The sequence below is a fragment of the Narcine bancroftii genome, chromosome 9 (assembly GCF_036971445.1).
Source record: "Narcine bancroftii isolate sNarBan1 chromosome 9, sNarBan1.hap1, whole genome shotgun sequence".
Lineage (NCBI taxonomy): Eukaryota > Metazoa > Chordata > Chondrichthyes > Torpediniformes > Narcinidae > Narcine > Narcine bancroftii.
Genome location: NC_091477.1, coordinates 101,795,420 through 101,821,651, shown reverse-complemented (window position 1 = coordinate 101,821,651; position 26,232 = coordinate 101,795,420). Strand labels below are relative to the sequence as shown.

At 37.9% G+C, this 26,232-nt stretch overlaps 1 protein-coding gene across 1 annotated transcript in view; it reads left to right on the top strand.

The window, feature by feature from the left end:
* Nucleotides 1-26,232, top strand: part of LOC138742535 (endothelin-converting enzyme-like 1) — a 79,783-nt gene that overhangs the window by 21,359 nt on the left and 32,192 nt on the right. The window contains exons 3-7 of the mRNA XM_069897074.1: nucleotides 15,125-15,232; nucleotides 15,973-16,065; nucleotides 16,163-16,287; nucleotides 22,980-23,202; nucleotides 23,315-23,413. Of these exons, the coding sequence (XP_069753175.1) occupies nucleotides 15,125-15,232; nucleotides 15,973-16,065; nucleotides 16,163-16,287; nucleotides 22,980-23,202; nucleotides 23,315-23,413 (648 nt within the window). The remainder of the gene's footprint in view (nucleotides 1-15,124; nucleotides 15,233-15,972; nucleotides 16,066-16,162; nucleotides 16,288-22,979; nucleotides 23,203-23,314; nucleotides 23,414-26,232) is intronic.

The window sequence follows — 26,232 nt, the reverse complement described above, 5'->3', positions numbered from 1 at the left end:
AGAGACACAAGAATTACTAGCCCAAAAAATAGATATAATGGAAAATTATAACAGAAGAAATAACATAAAGATAGTGGGCCTTAAGGAAGATGAAGAAGGCAAGAATATGAGGGAGTTTATAAAAGAATGGATCCCTAAGGCCCTAGGATGTCCAGAACTACAGCAAGAAATGGAAATAGAAAGGGCACATAGAACATTGGCCCCTAAACCACAACCACAACAAAAACCAAGATCTATTGTAGTAAAATTCCTAAGATATACTACAAGAGAAAAGGTACTGGAGAAGACAATGGAAAAAGTAAGAGAGGGCAACAAACCACTGGAGTATAAAGGGCAAAAAATCTTCATTTATCCAGATATAAGCTTTGAACTCCTAAAGAAGAGAAAAGAGTTCAATACAGCAAAAGCGATTTTATGGAAGAAAGGATATAAATTTACACTGAAGCATCCTGCGGTATTGAAAATATTTATTCCAGGACAACAAAACAGACTGTTCTCGGATCCAGAAGAAGCACGAAAATTTGCAGAACAATTACAAAAATAGACTGAGGGATGAAGACGGGTAACGAGAGTAAAAATGATCACGATTGATATGTATGTGGGTAAAGACAAAAATAGACTGAGGGATGAAGACGGGTAATGAGGGTAAAAATGACCACGATTGATATGTATGCGGGTAAAGAGGTATAAGAGTGAATAGAGACAATGGGCATACATGAAAGTAACTGTAATTAGAGGAAAACATAGATAGTATAGACAAGAATTAATAAGGGAAGGTAATGGAATAGAGAGAATAAGGAGGGAATTAAAAGAGTGACCTTTGTGACATATGAAAAGTGAAATCTTTTCTGGGGGGGGGGCTGGGTGGGGGAAAAGAGCGGTCACTGCAAAATCAGTTGACGCTTGCGAGTGGATTCGCAAATCCAAATGGAGAGGGGAGATGTGGTTGTCCGACAAGGGATAAAGGACAACTCAGGAGGGGAAGGGGAGATTGGGGATAAAGAAGATAAAAATAGGAGAATAAGGAAAATGTTGGATGTTGTAGGAATGTTGTCTGGTAAAGAGTTGAAAATAAGAAAACAGAAATGGAAAAGGAGGAAAGGTAATGATGGAAAAACGGAAAGAGAAGATAAACAAAATATAAAATGGCTACGCTGAACTATATGACTCTAAATATTAATGGAATACATAACCAAATTAAAAGGAAGAAACTACTAAATTTACTGAAAAAGGAAAAAATAGATATAGCATTTGTCCAAGAAACACACTTAACTGAATTGGAGCACAAGAAATTAAAGAGAGATTGGGTAGGACATGTAACAGCAGCATCGTATAATTCAAAAGCAAGAGGAGTGGCTATATTAATTAGCAAAAATGTGCCATTTAAAATAGAAGAGGAAATAATAGATCCAGCAGGGAGATATGTTATGATAAAATGTCAGATATATTCGGAGCTTTGGAATCTACTTAATATATATTCACCTAACGAAGAAGATCAAAAGTTTATGCAAGATATCTTTTTGAAGGTAGCTAATACGCAAGGGAACATACTAATAGGAGGGGATTTCAATCTGAATTTGGATCCAAATATGGATAAAACGGGGAAAAAAATTAACAGGAAGAACAAAGTAACCAAATTTATAATTAAATCAATGCAAGAAATGAAACTTGTGGACATATGGAGGAAACAAAACCCAAAAGAAAAGGAATACTCATACTACTCGACTAGACATAAAACATACTCAAGAATCGACCTATTTTTGTTATCAGCTAGTATGCAGGATAGAGTAAGAAAAACAGAATATAAAGCGAGAATGCTATCGGACCATTCACCCTTAATACTGACAGTAAAGCTAGAGGACATCCCGCCAAGAATGTATAGATGGAGATTAAACCCCATGCTACTTAAAAGACAGGATTTTAGAGAATTTATTGAAAAACAATTAAAAATGTACTTTGAAGTAAATACGGAATCAGTGGAAGATAAGTTTATACTATGGGACGCAATGAAAGCATTCATTAGAGGACAAATAATAAGTTATACAACCAAGATGAAGAAGGACTATAATCAGGAAACAGAGCAGTTGGAAAGGGAAATAATAAACATAGAAAAAAAATTAGCAATAAAGGAAGATACAACCAAAAGAAGAGAATTGGCGGATAAAAAAATAAAATATGAAACATTACAAACATATAAGGTGGAGAAGAATATAATGAAGACAAAATAGAAATATTATGAACTAGGTGAAAAAACACACAAAATCTTAGCATGGCAGCTTAAGACAGAGCAAACTAAGAAAATGGTATTGGCAACAAGGAAAAAAGACAAACAAATTACATATAATCCAAAAGAAATTAAGGAAAACTTCAGAGAATTCTATGAACAATTATACCGAACTGAAAACAAAGGGAAAGAAGAGAAAATAGATGAATTTTTGACTAAAATTGAACTACCAAAACTACAAATAGAGGAACAAAATAAATTAATAGAACCATTTGGAACAGTAGAAATACAAGAGATAATAAAAAAATTACCAAATAATAAGACACCAGGAGAGGATGGACTCCCAATAGAATTCTACAAAACATTTAAAGATCTAATAATACCGCCCCTCCGGGATGTAATCAACCAGATTGATGAGACACAAAACTTACCAGATTCATGTAAAACAGCAATAATTACAGTGATACTAAAACAAGGGAAAGATCCACTCTCACCAGCGTCATATAGACCAATATCTCTGCTAAACACAGATTATAAGATAATAGCTAAACTATTAGCAAACAGATTAGCAGAACAGGTACCGAAAATGGTAAATTTAGACCAAACTGGATTTATCAAAAAAAGACGCACAACAGACAATATTTGTAAATTTATTAACTTAATTCATGCAGTAGAAGGAAATAAAGCACCGGCAGTAGCAGTTGCTTTAGACGCAGAAAAGGCCTTCGACAGAGTAGAATGGAATTACTTGTTCAAAGTATTGCAAAAATTCAGTTTACCGGAGAAGTATATTAATTGGATTAAAGCATTATATAAGGGACCGTTAGCGAAAGTGACAGTAAATGGACATGTATCAAAGCAATTTAACTTAAGCAGGTCAACGCGGCAGGGATGCCCACTATCACCATTATTGTTTGCGCTAGCTATAGAACCACTAGCAGAATCGATAAGAATAGATAATAATATAAAAGGAATAAAAATAAAAGACAGGGAATATAAAATCAGTCTATTTGCGGATGATGTGATAGTGTACTTAACAGAACCAGAACTATCAATAAAAGAACTATATAAGAAATTGAAGGAATATGGAGAAGTGTCGGGATACAAGATAAACGTAAATAAAAGTGAAGCAATGCCTATGAATAACGCGGATTTCTCAAAATTTAAGGAGGAATCCCCATTCAGATGGCAAACGCAGGCAATAAGATACCTAGGTGTGCAAATAAACAAAAATCTAGGCCAATTATATAAACTCAATTACAATCCACTAATGAAAAAATTACAGGACGATTTAGAGCATTGGAAAGAGCTACCACTAACTCTGATAGGAAGGATAAACTGTATTAAAATGAACATTTTTCCAAGGATACTATACTTATTTCAGGCATTGCCAATACAACTGACAGAAAAATTCTTCAAAGAGTTAAAGAAAATAATAAGGAGATTTTTATGGAGAGGGGGGAAACCGAGGATAGCACTAGATAAATTAACAGAATGGTATAAACAAGGAGGCTTACAATTGCCAAACTTCAAAAATTATTATAGAGCCGCACAATTAAGGTACCTATCAGATTTTTATCAAACAAGGGAAAAACCAGACTGGACGAGACTAGAATTAGATAAAATAGGGGAAAAGATACCTGAACACATATTATATAAATGGGACGAAAAATTGGTACAACATAGAACTTCTCCAGTATTACACCATCTCCTCAATATATGGAAGAAGATTCATGTAGAAAGAAATAAAACAAATTATCAAATACCAAAACTAATATTGACGCAAAATAAGCTACTCCCTTTTACAATAGACAACCTTTCCTTTAGAAAATGGGAAAAAAAAGGGATTAAAAGAATAGAAAATTGTTTTTCAGGAAGTAGATTCTTATCCTTTGAACAAATGAGAGATAAGTACAATATAACTGGAGATAATAATAATAATAATAATAATAATGGCTTGGCTTCGCGGACGAAGATTTATGGAGGGGGTAAAAAGTCCACGTCAGCTGCAGGCTCGTTTGTGGCTGACCAGTCCGATGCGGGACAGGCAGACACGATTGCAGCGGTTGCAAGGGAAAATTGGTTGGTTGGGGTTGGGTGTTGGGTTTTTCCTCCTTTGCCTTTTGTCAGTGAGGTGGGCTCTGCGGTCTTCTTCAAAGGAGGCTGCTGCCCGCCAAACTGTGAGGCGCCAAGATGCACGGTTTGAGGCGTTATCAGCCCACTGGCGGTGGTCAATGTGGCAGGCACCAAGAGATTTCTTTAGGCAGTCCTTGTACCTTTTCTTTGGTGCACCTCTGTCACGGTGGCCAGTGGAGAACTCGCCATATAATACGATCTTGGGAAGGCGATGGTCCTCCATTCTGGAGACGTGACCCATCCAGCGCAGCTGGATCTTCAGCAGCGTGGACTCGATGCTGTCGACCTCTGCCATCTCGAGTACCTCGACGTTAGGGGTGTGAGCGCTCCAATGGATGTTGAGGATGGAGCGGAGACAACGCTGGTGGAAGCGTTCTAGGAGCCGTAGGTGGTGCCGGTAGAGGACCCATGATTCGGAGCCGAACAGGAGTGTGGGTATGACAACGGCTCTGTATACGCTTATCTTTGTGAGGTTTTTCAGTTGGTTGTTTTTCCAGACTCTTTTGTGTAGTCTTCCAAAGGCGCTATTTGCCTTGGCGAGTCTGTTGTCTATCTCATTGTCGATCCTTGCATCTGATGAAATGGTGCAGCCGAGATAGGTAAACTGGTTGACCGTTTTGAGTTTTGTGTGCCCGATGGAGATGTGGGGGGGCTGGTAGTCATGGTGGGGAGCTGGCTGATGGAGGACCTCAGTTTTCTTCAGGTGGGGCCAGTACTGCGCGCACTGCACTCCACCTAAAAGCTCCTTTGCGCAGGCCCGAGGACAGGTCCACGTCCTCCCCCTCAACGTCCTCCCCCTCCACGTCCTCCCCCTCCACGTCCTCCCCCTCCACGTCCTCCCCCTCCACGTCCTCCCCCTCCACGTCCTCCCCCTCCATGTCCTCCCCCTCCACGTCCTCCCCCTCCACGTCCTCCCCCTCCACGTCCTCCCCCTCCACGTCCTCCCCCTCCACGTCCTCCCCCTCAAAAGATGCTCACAAACTCAAGCTAGCATGCTGGAACATCAGAACCATGCTAGACAAGACTGACAGCCACCGACCTGAACGTCGGTCTGCCCTCATTGCACATGAACTCCTCAGACTTGACATCGACATAGCCGCTCTCAGTGAAGTCCGCCTGGCAGATGTAGGCAGCCTCCAAGAACGCGGCGCGGGCTACACACTCTACTGGTCTGGCAAGCCTTCGGATGAACGACGCCTATCTGGTGTAGGCTTCATGGTCAAGAGCTTCATTGCCTCCAAACTCGAAAACCTTCCGACAGGCCTCTCGGACCGAATCATGTCCATGCGACTCCCACTTCAAAACAAGCGTCACATCACCCTCATCAGTGTCTATGCTCCAACCCTCCAGGCGGAACCAGCAGAAAAGAACAAGTTCTACACCGACCTGCGCAACCTCATCCAACGTACCCCTACAGCCGACAAGGTTGTCATCCTGGGCGACTTCAACGCTCGTGTCGGCAAAGACTCATAACTGGAGATACAGCGCTGGCATATTACCAACTGAGATCCTACTTGAAAGATAAATTAGGAAGCAATTTGAGTTTACCAGAGGGAAGTAACCTTGAATATGTGATTACAGATACAATGTTAATCAAAAGATTTATAACAAATATGTATATCAAACTGCAAGAAAAGGAGAATGAGGAAACAAATGGTAAAACTAAACAAAAGTGGGAACAAGATTTAAATATAAAGATAAAAAAGGAAACATGGGAGAAATTATGTTCTGGAACGATGAGAAATACAATAAATACGAGGCTGCGTATGATACAATATAATTGGTTACACAGACTATACATTACACCGCAAAAGTTAAATAAATGGGACCCAACAGTATCTGATAGATGTTTTCGATGTAAAAAAAGAAAGGGGAACAACAATTCATGCAATCTGGACATGTGAGAGAGTCGAAAAATTTTGGGATGATCTCAATCAGATATTAAATAAAATAACAGAAAACAATATACCAAAGAATCCAGAGATCTTTCTCCTAAGTAACATAAAAAATAAAGAATTTGGAATCGACTTGGAAGATGCACAAAAAAGATTTGTTAAGATAGCCCTAGCCGTAGCAAAAAAATGTATTATGTCAACCTGGAAATTGGAAGATAATTTGAAAATACAGCAATGGTATATAGAAATTAATAAATGTATTCCATTAGAAAAAATAACATATAGTTTAAGAAATAATATTGAAATATTCAAACAAGTATGGGAGCCTTACATTAAATACAATAGCGAAAACCTACCGGGAACAAACATTACCTAAGTTGATGGAAGGAGAAGAAAAGAAAAGAATGGACTCAGTAGAATTTCTGGTGTATTTTTGTTGAATGACAACATTGTCTGACTGAATTAATGCAACCTAGATTGTATACCTAAAATGGATGAGAGGGGGGGGGGGGGTGGGGGGAGAAAAAGTCACTGTAAATTGTGAAAAAGAAAAAGTGTATATCATGGCTATTGTGATTTATGGTGTGAAAAATAAAAAATTTAAAAAAAAAAGTAATACTGGTGCCATTAAATGGTATCATCCCCACATTCCAGCTTGCTTGGTATACAGTATTGTGTGAATTTCAAATAGAGCCTTGAAGTAATCCCAATCCCCAAAACTTTAGTCTGTATCATGCACAAGACTTTCATGGACTTCAAGTTGAAAAACAGGTCCTAATAACCTAATATGATTAAACTCCCTTTCCCCATTTAAATCCCTTATCTATGAGCCCTCTGGTTCACCAAAGGGACTTCCTACTTCTCAATAAATATGTCATCACTGTTATAAGCTCATCAGGAACATCAATAAAATTCAAGAGAGATATGACCACTGAGGCTGGCACTTCCTCTAACTCTATGGTCCAATACTTAACAGCTGGTTGAAGAATTAGCATTATATAAAGAATCAAGTTGCCAGTATTTGCAAGCATGCATAACCACAGAAACACCAGTGGACACCGTTTCTTTAGAATATTTTTATTACCTGTGAAGTAGGAGCTTTTCCATCATGCTGTTGTATATCTTGGTGGGTAAACTATGAGTATGCTTCTACATTAAGGAAAGATCAAGGTCACATCTTCAAGGACCAAAAGTTTACTGAAAGAACCTCAGTAGTAAAACTATGTTGTCTTTGCTCCACATCAGCTGACCTCTCTATCTCTCTCTCTGTAACTGCACTTTGGTACCATCTGACTTGCTGTATTATATCTGAGATGTCTAACTGGACTGCTTGCAAAACAAGTTTATCACTGCTTCTTGCTACATGCGTCCATACAGTTAGTCCACCAAATTCTAGCTTTTATCTGGACAGTAGATGAATGCTACTGCTAGTGAATCATTGCCTACCTCCAAATGACCATCTGAGTAAGATGACTCAATGTAATGAATGGACTGCTCTGCTCAAACCAGTCGGTCTAGCCTCCCATGCCTTCCTCTTGAGTAGAGAAGACATAATGACTTCCCATGCTCTATGTATGCATAAATACCTCTTCACCATTCTGTGTTACGTTCTAATGTCTGAGCATGTTCCCAGGATATGCTGACCATTTAAACTGAGAGGAATGGTGAACATTTGGCCTACTATTTCCGGCTCCTTTGCAGCATGGTTAGCACAATGCTATTGTAGCAGCAATAACGTGGGTTTGAATCTCGTGCTCTCTGTAAGGAGTTTGTACATTCTTCCTGCTTTTCCCCAGGTGCTCCAGGTTCCTCCCACCCTTCAAAACAAATGTGGGTTGTAGGTTGATTGGTGTAATTGAACAGCACTGGCTCATTGTCTGGAAGGGCCTGTTACTGTGCTGTATGTCTATTTTGATGTCATTTAATTTACATGTGCTCATCCAGTTACTGTTCCACTTCCTGTTTCCTTCCATCAACCCCTTGCCAACCCCAGTACAGTCACTACCATGTCAAACCACCCTTTTTAGTTTATATTATCCAGGTCTTACACTGTCTTTTTAGTGCTCTGAGCCAGTCCGATACAGTTTTCTGTGTGGATTTGCCAACAAACACTTCACCCCTAGTTTCTTCAACACTGAGAACCACAGAGTTTGTACACTGTGGTCATTTGCTTTTTTGGAGACACTGTACCATTTATCTCATTACATCTGCAGTACTTGATTGGCTATTAGACAAACAAATTCAATGTTTTTGATTAAATAGATTGTCAATATTGTATTGCTATTATTACACAAGTTCAAATTTAAGATCTCTGAATGCTAAGGATAGAAAGGCAGTTGGAAATGGTGGTTTAACAATACCTGAGGTATCTATTCACCACAAAATATGCCCAAATTTTTAAACCTTCCCAGAAAAATATTTAAATATTACTTGAATTGTGGTCAGTACTGGCCATGAATTTGGGATCCATTTTATTAGATGAAGATATTTGTCCTCATTCACATACAAGAGATGCAAATTACATTCAGGATAGATTCTATTTCCAAAATTTGGCTCCTTTGAAATTACTAATATGCATTTACTTTAAGTGCTGAGGCTCCCTGGGGTATTGTTTTGATGGAATTTATGCATGATTCATCACCTACATTTTAAACAGGTTTTCCACTGCCATGTATATGTCAAGGTGCAAGGCACTCAGGAGTTGGAAGTGTGCAGATTGTGACACAAGCCATTTTGTTCGACCGTAATAATTTTCAGAAGACTAGACTGAGGAGAAATGGAAATCGTCAAGTTTTAGAAATCAAGTAACAGATTTGGACTCAACCTCTATATTAAATACTCATAGATAATTGGAACCATAAAAATACATAATTATGTGGCAAAATATAGTCCTGAATTGAAGCTGATCGGCAGAGAAAATAATTTAACATTAACATTGTGCATATATTAAAGCTGATTTAGTGAACATATTAGGCAACATCAAATCAACCTGCTGCTCTGATTGACTTTTAATTGACTAATCAGTTGATTGTAGTCCTCCAGATGTATTAGAGTTCTACAGCTCAGAAACAGGTTCTTTGGCCCATGCTGACCAAGCTAGACCTATCTGTATGTGTTTGGCCCATATCCCTCTAACCAGCCATTTTCAGCGGGGGATCATACAGCCCCCCAGAAGTTAGGAGGAGAGAAATATGGAAGAAACCAACTAAACTTGACCATTTCACAGGCAAAGAGGCCTATAAACTTTGAGCAGAGTCCTAATGAGGCCCATACCCCCCAAAAAAGGTGAGAATGGCTGCTCCAAATCTTACCTATCCATGTACCTGTCCAAATGTCTTTGGAATGTTATAATTGTCCCCACTTCTGCCACTTCCTCTGGAAGTTCAATCCATACGTCCAGCACATAAGAACATAAGAAGTAGGAGCAAGAGTAAGCCCACCTGGCTCATTGCGCCATTCAATGAGATCATGGCTGATCTGATGATTGTCTCATCCCCACCAACTTGCCTTTTCCCTATATTCTTTGATACCCCTACCTATCCAACCTTATGTTAAATATATTTATTGAGGTAGTTTCCACTGCTTCAATGGGCAATGAATTCCATAGATTCACCACCCTCTGGGAAAAGCAGATCCTCCTCATCTCCGTTCCTATCCTACCCTGAGGCTATGTCCCCTAGTTCTAGTCTCCTGCACCAATGGAAACCTCTTATCTACCTCTATCTTATCTATGCCATTCATAATTTTCTACTTTTTTATAAAAATCCCTTCTCATTCTTCTAAATTTCAGTGAGTACAGTCCCAGCGGACTCAGTCTCTCCTTGATCTCTGGAATCAACCTGGTCAACCTCCTCTGCACCACCTCCAATGCCAGTACATCCTTCCTCAAGTAAGGAGACCAGAACTGCATGCAGTTCTCCAGATGTGGCCTTCTCCAAATGTGGCCTTATTTGCAGCATAGCCTATCTGCTTCTTAATTCAATCCCTCTGGCAATGAAGGTCCACATTCCATTTGCATACTTGATAGCCTACTGCACCTGCAAACCAACCATTTGTGATTCACACACAAGCACTCCAAGTTCTTCTGCATGGCAGCATGCTACAACAGTTTTCCATTTAAATAATAATCTGATCTTCCATTTTTCCTTCCTAAGTGGATAACCTTACATTTACCAACATTGTACTCTATCAGCCAGACTCTTGCCCACTCACTTAACCTCTATATCTCTCTGTAGACTCTCCATATCCTCTGCACAATTGGCTGTTCCACTCAATTTAGTGTCATCAGCAAACTTGGACACACTACACTCTGTCCCTTCTTCTAGATTGTTAATGTACATCATTGACACTCTTTGTGAAGAAGGTTCCTGTCTGAAATCCTTCCTTTCTCACCTTAAATATGTGTCCTCTAATGTTGGATTTCCCTTCTGGGAGAAAGGATATGAATATTTCCCTTATGCCCTTCAAGATTTTATAAACCTCAATCAAGTCTCCTTTTAGCCTCCTACACACCATGGACAAAAGTTCCAACTTCTCCTTAGAATTCAAGCCTGTGAATCTCTGCAACATTCTCTTGAATCTCTTCTGTATAATTTCAATCTTAATGGCATTTTTCATATCATTGAGGGACCAAACCTCCATGCAATACTCCAAGTGCAGCCTCACCAACATGATGTGATGATATCCTGTGACAGATTATGTTGTGTTTTATATTGTATATAGATATGTTTTAAAGGATAAATTGGGGCAGGGTTTTAATGTAGGTCACATAAAAACACTTAAAAACAGATCTCATTTAAAATACTGGAGCTCTGCCCAAGCCAGACAGTTCAGCTCCGAGTGCCTTTGCAAAAGCTTTGGGGAGTGCCTTTAGAGACTTCACTAATGGGCTGTTGCTTTGAAAAGCATCAGATGAAAGAACCCGGAGGAGTAGGTTCAGAACCTCGGGTAGTCTGAGTGCAGTTTGCGGTTCTAAGAGGGTCATGTGCGTTTGTAAGCAGAGAGAGTCAAACAGGCTTTTCTCTGAGAAAGAGAGAGAGAGAGAATTGAGTTCTGCAGTGTTGCAGTCAGCAGTAGCAGCTGGGACTGGAATAGGACCAGCTGGCAAGCTTGTGGAAAAAAAAACCATTTTGAATACAGGTTGAAAGAAAGAGGTTATCATCTGGAAAACCCTGATGGGGTAAGTTTCTTCGGCAAGACACTAACGTGGCGGATTAAAGGAATCAGCTTGTGTCCAGTGAACAAAAAATCTCTCTCTGAAAGCCGACAAGAACCTTCCTGAGCAGTAGTCATTTATCTTTTAAGCACCAAAGCCTGGTGAAATTCATAAATGTTAAATTCTGTGCACGGTATAAGAATTGCCTGCAATCAGTGAACTTGGAGGAGTGAGAAGTGAGATTGGACTATGAATCAAATAACTTTTCTAAACTTACATATTACATACACGTGTGCTTAGGATTAGAAGGGGGTTAAGTTATGTTAAGTAAGTTAATAGTGATAAGTTAGAGTTCGATTCAGTTTTCGTGTTTAAAGAAAATTAAAAGCAACTTTTGTTTAAGTAACTATTTGTCTTGGTGAATTTCTGTTGCTGCTGGGTTTTGGGGTCCTCTGGGCTCATAACAGTCCCTGCTGCTGTGCTCATTGCTCTGACCAATGAAGGCAACCAGTGTGGTCACTTTCAGGGAACTATGTAACTGTTTTGTGCACATGTCTGATTTATACATGGCATTTTGTTTCAATTTTCCTCTCATCCTCTTCAGCACAATAAAATATAGTTGTTGGCTGTTTGAGAACTGTGAAAGTATAAAAATTACAGGGATACATATTTCTCTTCCAATAAAAGCAAAATCCAATGCCCCACAATTTAGCAGTTTCATTTGATAATTAACATTAAAATTAACTAATTAATAGAGTCACAACACAATCAACAAAAAAAGTAGGTTGAGGAAAAAAAACGGAATTGGTGGATGAAAATGTTATCAATACCCCTCCTGAAAATCTAGATTTATTATTCCATTAAGGATGTGGTTAAAATTAAAGTTCTTATGATAAAAGAGGATGTTGTAAATTGGGTAATAGATTGAGTTTATAATTGGAAACCAAAGGTAGTCATTCTAATTGGACAGCTATGATCAGGAGAGTCCCAGATTTCTATACTGAAACGTAAAGCCATTCAGAATAGAAATGACATTTAATGTTTAAAAAAATGTGAGTTGACAGGTATCGATGCAAAATGTATGACACCAGCTGCAAAGAAAAATAACATGGCCTGTTTTCCTAGCAGCTGCATGGAATATAAATCGAAAGAAGTGATTCTGACATTTGATAAAACGTTAAAAAAGCTGCAGCTGAGTATTGTGTCAAGGTATGATTTCATACATAAAGATGAGTGAGTCAAAAAGATTCAGAAGACTCAAAATGATTCCACATTTTATATAAAAGCAATTTAAAACTATTCCATTACAAAAATGATGAAGGTTGATGTGTCTCAATGTTCTTACAATACTAAAGCTCCAGATAACATGATATAGAAATGTACTTTATACAGAAATATAATGGAAGAATTAACAAATGTGATCATTAACTGAGCAAGCTATTAGTTTAAATTTTGCCATTGATTTATGTAAACGTCTGCCACTGCCTTATGGTAAATTCTCCATTGACATGTTCAGGAGGTCATCAAATTAATTCCTAATACAGAATAGTAAAGGGACTTGACAAATTACTACTTCAAATAAAGAATTACATCAGTATTTAGGAAAGAATCAGGATTTCCGGAGAGCTAGTTGTGGCAAATAATCTTCCCAAGTTTTTTGACCTTGTATTCTAATGAATTTGCTGCCTAATTAAAAGATTGCTGCCAAATTAAAAGATTGCTCAAAAGGTATTTGCTTTCAACTTCCAGCAATTCCTTTAGTTAATATTGATTTGTTTGGACATCATGCAGTAAAACAATTACTTAGATTGTCTTGAGCTTTATAGCACCTCTAATTGTGAAGTGTTTGTCATTGAAAGGTGACTATGCTTTTTGTGGGTCAACACTGAAAATTGGTATCTCTTTCTAACTAGTGGCTTTGAAAATCTTAAATAGGATTGTAAGTTTATTCTTAACACAGAATATTCTCATTTATCTCATATTTTCACCTTCCCTTGATATTTCTGCTGCAGTTAACACACCTTTACCACCTTTTCTTAAGTCACCACATTTTTGTAGACATTCTCTCCACACCACTCCCATCCTTGCAATGTTGGATTTCTAAATCTTGAAGGTTCAGTGACCTAAAAGATTAACATTTTTTTTCTACGTTTAATGTCTGACCCACTGACAACATTTCCAGAATTTATTGTTTTATTTCCAATTACTAATTTTCTCCATTTTGATTAGTTAGCTTCAGGAAAGAGAAGCCATCACCCAGATTTTATATTTTTACATGAACATGAATACACACAGGAAATAAAACTCCAAGCATGCTTGAGTAACAGAAAACTCAGAATTACTTCGAATCCTAATAGCAGCAAAGGAACAATTCATTCGTTTCAAACTACCAGTCTGTATGTATGTTTATTCTCTATAATTTCATTTCTATGATTTAAGCTTCACCAGCATCTCTCACCAACCCTGAACTGCTGTTGAGAAGCCTTCCTGTATCTCTGCCATAGATGGCGCTCCACCTCATCAAACCTGATGTGCTATCTGTGTTCTAGAATTATTTTATTCCTTTTGTTTATCGGTCTGAATAATCCATTCTTAAATCTGCCCAGGATGGACAAAAGAGACTAAATAGAATAATGATGAGTTTTTAGAGTGGTGCAAAGATCAGGTTTGAAAATAAGAATAACTTCATGTTGGAGGCATTGATAATTTTGAGAGAGGGTAGACCAGGAAGCACCAAACGAGAAGAGATGAACAATGACATGAAATAGCGTAAAGTTTTGTATGAAAGATAGATGTAGGAGGTAGGTTGCATTATAGTTGTAGGTTTGGTACAAATCACATCACTGAATTAACTGGATCAAAATTTTTTAAATGATGAACAATGCAATGAGTGACAATCTTCCACATGCAGCTATATTTGCATAAATAAATAACTGATCCATATTGCAATGGGCACCCACTTCTTATTTGGTTTGTCAGTTACTGTCTGATCCTCAGTTAAAAGTAAAAGCACCGATTCCCATTCAATCAATGGTGGATGTGAATTTCAGACTTTCAAAAGGGATTCTTAGCATTGGTGGCTCTGGCTAAAATGAAGAGTACAAGGCATTCTCATCTGCTTGCATGTCATTTCCTGAGGCCTCTTGCAAAATAATTGTTTCAGACAGTTACATGGATTGGTCAAGAGAGAAGTTCTTCTGGTTTTTTTTTCAATTCTGCTTTCAAACTCCGATGTCAGCATTGACATTGTCAATTTGTTATATTCTGTCACTGAAAAGAATACAAATCCCTATTTCACACCAGAACATGCAATAGATTTAGAGTTAAGAGTTATTGTTTAAAATATTTAAATTACAGTAGATAAATATTAGATTATTTTCTGTTTTGGAAAAATCTACAACATGTAAGGAAATAGTTTAAATTCTTCAACTGCCACAGTACCACAGTTTGGGTAAGTTGATGCAGTCAGTTCTTGTTTGCTTTCCTATTATCTATTTCCATTTGTGATAGCAAACCAATATTTTTATTGACTTGTGGAAATGTGTCAGAGAATCCTTTAGAGAAGAAAAATCAATTTAAATCTCAATAATTTACTCTTGGGATGAGTAATTGCATATTCTGATTTAATGGAGGCTTGAAGTTCATAAGATTTGCAAGATGTCATGAAAACAAACTAAAGTCTTTTATTGTCAACTTACACTTTACATTGTACAGATTTTAATCGCATATAAAGACCTGATGGAGAAATTAGTAAATCTTCTTGGAGCAGATGATGCCAAAAAGACAGAAGAAATATTACAATTAGAGATACAATTGGCAAATGTAAGTAAAACTCCAGACTGGCTGTGAATTTTTGTCAGTCTTTGACATGGGTCTATTTTAAACTCTTGAGAGATTTAGGTATTCAGGGTAATTTAGAGAAATTTCAATTCAGCAATCAACTTGCCTGAAAAATTGGAATGAAATTAAACAACATTAGGAAGAATTGCAGGCAAAAGCATGTACCAACAGAAATTGTTTGAAGCAGTGGTTGAGAGTCCAGGAGGCCATCATAACATTGTGCCAGCACTACATCCCAACTCCCATTAAGAAAAGGAAATCAAAGTGTCATTTCATTCAGCATTTATATTAACTACAGTATTGCAAGAATTTAAACATCCATAAATTAAAGGAGTCAAAGTGAATGACCAGTATTGGTAACACAGCTGACAAATACAGGCTGCTTAAAGCCATTTCTCAGTTATCCAAAAAATGCAGTTAACCGATACACATCCAGTCCTGAGCGTTTTGGATGATCAGAAATGTACTTGTTTCCCATGGGAAGGATTGCAAAATTAGTAAAATGAACTTGGATGGCAAGAGTAATCTATTCTCATTGAGAGATTAAAAAAATGATTTGATACTCAATATTCATCGGAGGCTATCCAGTGCAGCTACCAATTAATGACTTGTGTCCTTTATTGTTCAAATGAGAGAAACGTCACTTTAAGTAAAATATCTTGTTACAGTTCACATTGTGAAAATATTTAAATTAATTTGTTTTCCTGAATATGTGGCTGAAGATTACAATCTCTGAGTCTGATTCTGTAAGAAGAGATGTCAATACCATGTACAACAAAATCACTTTACGAGAATTACAGCACATTGCACCAACTGTGAGTAGATTTGGTTCATTTTTGAAAATTAGAATCAAACTTTTCTCCTTTAAATCAGGTCACTGACCTAGGTGTTACTTTTCTTTTAATTTCACAGGTTCAATGGAAGCATTTACTTGACAGAATATTTCATGATCATCTTTCAGAGGATGAAGAAATTGTGGTGCTCGCCACTGATTACATACAAAAAGTTTCAGAACTCATATCAAAGACTTCTCCAAGGTAAAATGTACCTTAAATATGAAATATATTTAAATTTAATATAACCTTATTCATATGATTCTCTTATACATTTTGTATAAATGGTGATATTTAACAGGGTAAAAGTATGTTCAGAATGATTTGTAGAAACTGGGATACAAATCTAACCTATTGTGAGATATTAAATTAGGGGTATGCATCTTCTTTCTGAATAGAATATTCCATAGTCATCCATTGGTTGTGTCCTTTTTAATGACAGAATTACTGTATACCTTCAGCGCATTATGTAAAAAAGATAAAATATGGGCTAATATTTAGATACTTCTCAATAAAATAAGCAGACCCCTAGCCTTTTCTATATTAGAGTGTACTTCTTTTTTCTTTGGCTTGGCTTCGCGGACGAAGATTTATGGAGGAGTAATGTCCACGTCAGCTGCAGGCTCGTTTGTGGCTGATAAGTCCGATGCGGGACAGGCAGACACGGTTGCAGTGGTTGCAAGGGAAAATTGGTGGGTTGGGGTTGGGTGTTGGGTTTTTCCTCCTTTGTCTTTTGTCAGTGAGGTGGGCTCTGCGGTCTTCTTCAAAGGAGGTTGCTGCCCGCCGAACTGTGAGGCGCCAAGATGCACGGTTTGAGGCGATATCAGCCCACTGGCGGGGGTCAATGTGGCAGGCACCAAGAGATTTCTTTAGGCAGTCCTTGTACCTCTTCTTTGGTGCACCTCTGTCTCGGTGGCCAGTGGAGAGCTCGCCATATAACACGATCTTGGGAAGGCGATGGTCCTCCATTCTGGAGACGTGACCTACCCAGCGCAGTTGGATCTTCAGCAGTGTGGATTCGATGCTGTCGGCCTCTGCTATACTTAATCTGAATTTAACTAGCAAGGAGATCAAATTAAGATGGATTTGAACAACAGAAGTAAACTGCAGACATACAAGTGCAGGTAATCCTCTTTCCACCGCATTTCATTGCAAGGCTGAGCCTGGACAAGGTAGTATCATTGAAAATTATTTTCAAATCAGGTTGTAAATTTAAAAAAAAAATGTTAATTGGAGGTTCTGATTGTTTGTGTTAGCTCATTGGGGTTTTGTATCTTTCCACAGATTTTAAATTATTTAAAGAATTAGGCAGCAAAACATGGATGAACAATGTGAAGTGAAGGATGTAGAGGATGGTATGGAGGGTGGCAGACATTGGGGGACATTGTTCTCAAACAGAGTGTGGCATTAATAATGAAATATAGATTGTCATTTTTGCTGTTTCCCTTGAATAGGCACGGTGTGAGTGATAGTAGTCAATTATAGGTTCTAAAACTGACGCTGTTCAGCTTTTATTCTCTGGGTTTGTTCCAGCTCATTTTGCATTAGATCTATAATGATAAAAAATAAACCATAAAACTCTTAATACCTTTCAGGGTTTACAATCACATAGGAAGTAGCTTACAACAGTTTGATATCCATTATCTAACTCATTAAAGAAAGCATTCAATTACATTCAAGACAATAAGCAGCATGTAGACATTTTACCAAACTCAAAAATCTAAAAATCAAATCTTATTTTTGTGCTTTAGTCTCATCCTTTCAACTTGCCATCTTTACAACCACAGAAAGAAGCCAATTAGCAGTTTGTGTACCTTTCAGCTTTTGGTAATGTGATTGATAGATTGTTATCAAAGAGCATGGAAGAGCTCTGTTCCAGCTGTGGGAAAGTGTTTTGCAGTGAGTCGACTATGATGGAGAAAAAAGTGTCATTTATACTGGGCCAGAGGTCTGAATCCTAGCTGGTAGTTCAGGTGGAAGGAGTGTCTTCACTTACTGTATCAGGAACCTTCCAGTGCATTGATGGGAACTAGAAATCTCCCAGCCTTTGCATCAGTAGGGGCATCTCTATTGGAAATGATCCAGGGTCTGCTCAGAATCTGTGGCATAGATGGAAGTTGATTGTTGAGTCTGGATCTTGGCAGAATCCTGGCATTGGAAGTGTTGCACAGGACAGCTTTCAACTCTAGCATGTTCAATTGTGATTCCTATTATACAGATTGGCAGCATCAACATCCATATCCTGTGCCAACCAGGCTTGAATAAGAATTCAGGGTCTGTGTATGTTCATTCCATCTACAATGAGTACTGCAAGCTCTCTTTCCAAGTGTCTTACCTATCAGTAATAGAAGATGCAGGACTCGTAGAAGTATGAATTGGATTGCGCAGTCAGTTTTGGTTTATGAAAGGGAAATCCTGCTGACCAACTCATTTGGAGTATTTCTTTTAAGATGAAGTAGCAGAAAAGGTGAGAAAGAACCAGCAGATGTGTGTTTGTGCTTGCAAATGCTTTCTATAAAATTCCACAAAAGAAGGCAATGTGGAAAATTGAAGTATATAGTGTTGGAAATAATGCACGCATGGATTGAAGATTATTTGACAGGAATTTGAGCAGGAAATAAACAATAATCTTCCAGCTCTCAGCCACTGACAAGTGAGGTGCCAGAGGGATTTGTCATTGTGCACCATTTTGGTGATTAAAGGTAATATAGCCAAATTTGCAGATCCTATGCTGACCTTCATTGAACGATGATTTGTACATAACAGCTGTATGTAGCCTTGTTAAAACCCACTCCAGCATTTTGTGCACAGTTTGTCTCCTCATCTGAGGATGAATATTCTTGCCATGGAGGGAGTGCCGCGAAGGTTTTTCTAGGCCGAATCCTTGAATAACAGAACTGACATAAGAGGAGAGATTGGGTTGGTTTGATTTATTTTCATTGGAGTATTGAAGAAGAGATCTCACAAAAATCTATGCAATCTTACCAGGACCAGACTGACTAGATTCAGGGAAGATTTTCCTAATGACTGGAAACTCTCGGATGAGGGACCACAACCTCAGTGTATGGAATATGCCATTGAGAAGATTAATTTCTTCATGTAGAAGGAGGTAAAGGTGTGAAATTATCCATCTCAAGAGGCACTGGAGACCAGGTCATTAAATGTGTTCAACAACGATATATACAGTAAACGTTTCTCAATGCTGAAAGGATAAAGGCCTATGGGAAGAATGTGGATAGAATTTTTTAAAAAGTGGCTTAATGATGCATTCCTGCTCCTTTCTTTTGATTCCCTATTGTGGTTAGAGACTATTCAATTCAAGACATAAAATGGAAAGAAATGGTTAATGGTGTACTTGCTCTTTGGTTTATAGTGAACCAGAAATTCCCTTTTCTATTGCATCATCTCAGCCTATTGGAATTTTTCAGATGGCATTAAAGGTTGATCAAGTAACCAGCTCTCTGTCCCTTGTTAAAATTGCAACAAGGATCGATTTTATAAAGTGACATTATTCATTTAAAATTTAGTCATGATTACATTCCCTTCCAAAATTAGATCCAGATTTCAGTCCAGATTTCAGGCACTGAAATAACAAACATGAGGAGTTCTGGGCACAACTTTTAATTCTTGGTAGCAGCTCTTTTGCAACCATTTCTTAGATCCGTACCTCTAGGGGATGATTTTTGTTGATCAAATGTCATTAATCAATGTCTGGAACTCAAATACAAAGTCTTGACACCGGCTGAAACAAAGCCAGAAATGTTCAGTCTTTTAATAAATAATGACATACAAATATCTGAAGACCTCAGATATTTCAGCTAAGTTTCCATATTTGACTGGATAGGTGTGTACTCTCCTGAAGTTGTTGCTAATTTAATTTTGTCACTACTATTACAAAATCTGGACCATAGTTCAAAGTGGAGAGCTGCAGAGTTCAAAAGAAATATTTTTTTTTCTGAAACTTGAAGCAAAGCTAGCCAGAAATTACTAGAAAAAAAATGGCAGACTGTGGTTGGAGGGACTTAATATAGCAAGACATTAGGAGGTTCAGGTCTTGCTCCTGGACAGAATATGTGTTCAGCAAACATGTCACCTGCTTTTATGTCAAACATTACCAGAAAAGAGCATATTAAATCAGATCAAAAGAAGTACATATAAAAGGCAAACATACACATGAAGATAAACGAGAAGTTGCAGATTGTGGTTTGAGATGCTGCTGGAAATACTCACCAGATGAAATAGTATCTATGAAGGACCAAGCAGATTTAACATTTTAAGTCAATGGCCTTTCCCATGAGGTGTGGAAATTTGAAGGGGAAAGAGGCAAATATCTCATTTTATTGGGGAGAATGCAGAGGGTCGGGATTGCATATGGTATCCTTTGGAAGATTATGGGATACCAGGATCTCGGGAGGATTGAAAATACTGTGCTGTGGATTAAATGGATCACAGAATCTTTGATGCAACTATGGGCAAAAATCATAGATTTTGGAAGATGTTTTGCACAGTGGCCATTTTAAGAGATAAGGATGAGATGACCATTCTTAGCCCGCTTTAACTGCAGGTTTTTCCTGAAATTTGGGAAATCTTATGTTCAGCTCCTAGACCCAATACTTTGTTAAAATCTGAGGTACGTTACCTCATTAGTACATTTGAGTAAATTGGTATCTTCCGAGAGCAGCTTTTGTACTCTCCCCTAAACATTGATCCAGCAGTACCAGAAATGGACATGTTTTAAAAGAGTGCAATATTTTGGAAATTTTAACCCACCTTCTGACTTCACTGCTTTGTGATGGGAATATTTTTTTGCTGTTAAGTCAATGGAATCGAGTGACTCATAATAGTTGTATCATGCATTTCCAGTATAAATTTATAGGTCAATATCCCTGAGGACCTTTCTGTGATTAATTTCATCCATTTCCATAATGATCATTATTTCAGACTCTCCTTGCCCAAAGGAAACTGATGAGGATCTGTGTCAGCTGCCTGTGCTTTTGGCAGGATTCCCAATAGAGTCAGTGTTCAAAACTCTGCTGCTTGCTTCCAGAATCAATGGCAGAGGAAAAAAATATATGAAGGTATATGAGAACAAGTGAACAAAATACATTTAACAAATGATAAACATGGGCTGTGAACACTATCGTTAATTTGACATAGTTGACTCATAAAATTGATCATGTTTATTTACAAAGGCTTAATATTTTTCTAGATATACCCTGTCTGTTATTCAAGCCTGCAGTGAAGCGTTATATTGGTTTTTTCACCCTCCGTGACTGCCCATCAATGATAATTCTAAGTGTTTACACTCAAATAGAACTTTTGAATACACAAGTGGTTTTAGACGTGTTACATATTCACTCTGAATTTATTCGGTCGTTACACCGATTATGCAGACATTAACTCACATTTTGACCCTGATTAATCATTTTATAGCAAATTGCAAATAAGATTTTGTCTTCAAAGGTGGAAATGTTAATTTTAATAGCAGAAGTCCCTCTTTGATAGTTAACTCCCAAATGCGATTTTTGAGTTAAATGGTAAACCAGAAGAATATATTCTCCCATGTATTTGATTTGATATACAAACATAAATGTGTTTGCATGCTTATCAGAGAGTCAGAATGGTACAGGAGGCAGACAATCATCCTGTCGGGTCTTCTCAGAGTGATTGAACAATATCAACCCAAAAGTTTTGATTGAAAGTCAAAGAGTAAAATGATTGAGTTTTCTTGTTTCATACTGATTTGACCTTCCAAATTCTTCTGCTAGAGGCATGGACTACTCAATGGAAGGTCCTCTTTTGTATGTTCATGAAACACTTTCGGTGAATCCCTGACAATGAGCAATGGCAGTTTCTTCCCACACTTGTAGCCACATTTATCGTGGAATCGATTTAATCCCCAGCTAATTCAGAGAGGAGCCTAGATGTATTACTCCTGACTGGAAATCTCAATGAGCCATCCTGGAATTCTGTAACTCTGGGATGCCATTGTTATTGCTGAAATTAAAATGATCAATCCTAATGCAGAATAAACTGTTGAGGAAACTCAGTGGATCAAGCAGCATCCATGGAGAAACAGGGGTGGTTATTTTTGATTGGGGGAGTGGGTTCCCTTAGGTTAAAAAATTCAGTGTTAACACCATTGGGCTGTAGACAACCAAAATGAGGCAATGGATAATGTTGAAGACAAACAGGTGGATGTGGGAATAAAAGTGGGGATGGCCATTTGAGGCAGGCCATAGGTGCTCCGCAAAACAATTGTCCTATCTACACTTGGTTTCGACAATCGAGAGAAACATACAACATGTGCTCCAAACACAGTTTGGAGGAGGTGCACGCGATTCTCTGGTTCATATGAAAGGGCTGTTAGATGTGTTGAGGGAGGATGTGTGGGAACAAGATTTGTACTTCTTGTGGTTGCAGGGGGAAGTGCCAGGGGATGGGGAAGGGATAAGTGGATGAGGGAGTTCTGGTCTCGGAAGAATGGGAGGAGAGGGAAAGATGTGTCTGGTGGAAGGATATCCTTGGAGCGGGAGACAAAGAAACTGAGAGAAAAGGAATGAGACATTTCAGGAGAAGGTGAGTGGAGGTATAGGTAGATGTGGGAGTCCATAGATTTATAATAGGTAGCATTAGATAATATTTCTTCTGATATGGAGACCGAGAAAAAGAAGAGAACGAGAAGAAGTTATTTAATCACATATTGATTGAAGATAACTCAAAGGACCCATTTCCCAATGAAAAAAGTACAGGTGCTGTTAGATACCAAAATGTTTCACCCGTATATGGCTCTGAATTGATGATTGTGGTCGTCCTGTGAAAATATTATCAAAAGAAGTAATGAGTATGCATATAATGCATTCATTGAGCATTGATATTTGTGGTCATACTTTCAGGATACTGCATAATTATATGATTTGGCGCATTGTAGTTACTCTGAGTGAACATCTCTCCACACCATTCAGAGATGCAATTCAAGATTTCTCTAAAGAATTGGATGGCGCAGAGAAACAGATTGATCTAGGTAGAATGTGTTTAAACCAAGCCAATAAGCAGTTTGGGATGGCTCTGGGAGCTCTTTTTGTTGAAGAATATTTTTCATCTTCCAGCAAAATAAAAGTAAGTTCTTTTTTCCATTAAGATTCCAACAATAGATTAATTTTATATGTTTGAATTATCATGCAAATAAACCACCATCTTATAGAACTATGATTATTTTTATTCTGATAAGGTACAGCAATTGGTTGAAGATATTAAACATGCATTTGATCATCGTCTAGATGAATTAGATTGGATGGATGAAGAAACAAAAGCAGCAGCAAGAGCAAAGGTCTGTTTCAGGAATCCTACTGAAATATCATTAAGCAGCACTAAATAATATTGGGTTTTTATATTGGATTTTAAATCATCTAATTAGCTTTGACTGAAATGCAGTGGAAGATCTACGATGATACATCAATTCTAGTCTCCTTCTATAATTAGATTACAACTGTATATTGTCAGTTTGACTTATTTGCCTGTGGGTGAAGAAGAAAGGGTTTATCATTTAGAAATGTTCCAAATGTTTCACATGAATAGATTATATTGTGCATGTACTATTGTTAAATGGCAAAATTTCTGTGATAGTGTTTAGTCATTCACAATACCGTTCACTGCTAATTGTAAATATCATGTGTTTGCTGAACTTTGACAGTCCTATAACAACAAAAATAAATCCTTAATATACATTTTCCAATAAGTGGCTGAACTTAAAAACTTAAGTACAAATCTATTGGTACTCAAGTGTTGGATACATTAGTTTTAAGAGGACTAGAATATCAAAGCAAGGATATAATCCTGATACTTTAGAAGGCATTGGTCAGTCCACATTTGGAGTAGTTTTGGGCCCCATAACGAAGGAAGGATGTGCTGGCGTTGAAGAATGTTTATGAGAATGATCCCAGAGATGAGAGAATTAATCTATGAGGAGCATTTGATGGATCTGGACCTATTTTCACAGGAGTTTAGAAGGATGAGGGCAACTTTTAAACTTTATGAATATTAAAAGAGCAGGATAGGGTGGACATGGAGGTGTTTCCAGTAGTGGGAGAATTTTGGAGTGGAGGGCACGTCTCATTAGAACAGAGATTAGGAGAAATTTCTGAAGGTAGAAGGTGGTGAATGTGCATAATTTGTTGCCACTGTCAAAACCTTCAATAGGTATATTTAAAGTGAACGTTTGATAGATTCTTGATTAGCAGGTGTGTCAAAGGTTACAGAGAGATGGCAGGCCAATGGGGTTGAGAGTAAAAATGCATTAGCCATCATATTAAATAGTGGAGCCAACTCGATTGGCCAAACAGTCTAATTCTGTTCCTACATCTTATGATATTGAATTTCTTGTATATACAGCTAGCAGTTCAAAGGAAAATTCCTCTGAAATTTCTTAGCAAGCCACCAAGATCAAGGAAACCACTATTTATAAAATATAATTAAAATAAAACTGAATTCACTAAGCATTGATCTGAGCACCAAACTCAGCGAACCCCAACACACAACCTCAATCAATTCTGTACCATCTACCACTGATATTTGGGGTCCAGTGCCAAGAAATGGAAAAGCTTTCCATAAAATAGTTAACAGCCTGAAAAAGACTTGCAGATTCATGGATAGAGTGCCCTTTCTTCACTCTGAGGACATGACATCCTGCCATCATGTATCATCAATATATTACATGGGCTTAATTTGTAACACATCTGACAGAATCTATAAGGTGCTGTAGCTCTTCAGCAGTGAAACTATATTTCTTTATTACTATAACCAGTGCATTTTATCATTACTATTAATGATTCTGGTTCAATAAAGATTTGAAAACCATTCCAGAATCAGAATTTATTATCATGAAGATGTCATAGAATTTGTTGTTTGTGAAGCAGCACCAAATAATCCCAACTGAGTGGTAACATTAGAAAGCGTTGAGCATGTAGAAGAAGCAGGATGCTGTCGTGTAGTCAGAACAATGGAATCTTTCAAACCACAGATCAAAGTCCTGCAATGCTTGCACATGCAGTCCCAAATAGTGGTGGATATTTAAACAACTGACAAGCAAAAAGATAAGATGAGTTTTCAGCTCGATCAAGTCCCTCTGTGTAATATGATGTAATACAAATCTCACCAAATAATAAAGACCATGGACCCTAAAAATACCCCACATGTTGTGCTGAAGATGTGTTCTTCAGGACAAGTCAAGTCTGACCAATTAAGTTCCAACAGCATAGAAAATTCTCCAGGTATGTTCTGTTCTTTAAAAAAAAAGGAACAAATCCAGTCTTCTTAATTAACTCTTCATTAATCAACACCATTCATCAGCAGAGATGGAAGGTGTTGTCAATTCTGCTGTCAAGCAGCACTTAAATCTCCAATAACCTCATTACCGATGCTCAGTCTGGGTTTCTGCCAGCATTTCAGGCATCTTTAGTGCAAACATGAAAAGAGCTGAAATCCAGAGGTGAGAGGAGAGTAATTGTCCTTGACACCTAGTCAGCAGCTGACAGATGCCAATGGGAATCAAAGGCAAAACTTTCCACTGGTTAGAATGAAATATAGAACACAGATGATTGTTGTTGTTGGAGGCTAAACATCACAGTCTACCCAGAAGATAACTGCTGAATTTCTCAAGTACAGTGTCCAAGACCCAAGCTGCCTTATTGACTTCCTCCAGACCTTTCTCAGTTCATTATCACCTCAATTTCTTTATTTCAGCCTCTGAGGCCATGACACCCAAGTGACCTACAACCCTGGTATGTTTTGATGGGTGTGAGGAAACCAGAGCACTTGGAGGAAACTCAAGCAGCTATTGGAAGAATGTTCAAAACTCCTTACAGACAGAGTTGGATTCAAACCCCAGTCGCTGGTGCTGTAGCAGTGTTACGCTACCTGCTGCGTTAACGGTGCTGCCCAATTATTCACTGATGATTGCATCATATAATAAAACAATTTATGACTAGTTGAATCAGGACTTTCTCGACATGCAGGCTTGAAATGATATGTGACAAGTCTAATTTACGCTCATGGGTACCAAGCAATATCTATCTCCAGCAAGAGTTTGTTTAATCACCTCCCCTACACATTCAATAGTATCCGATTTCTGTATTTTGTGCCATCAAAATA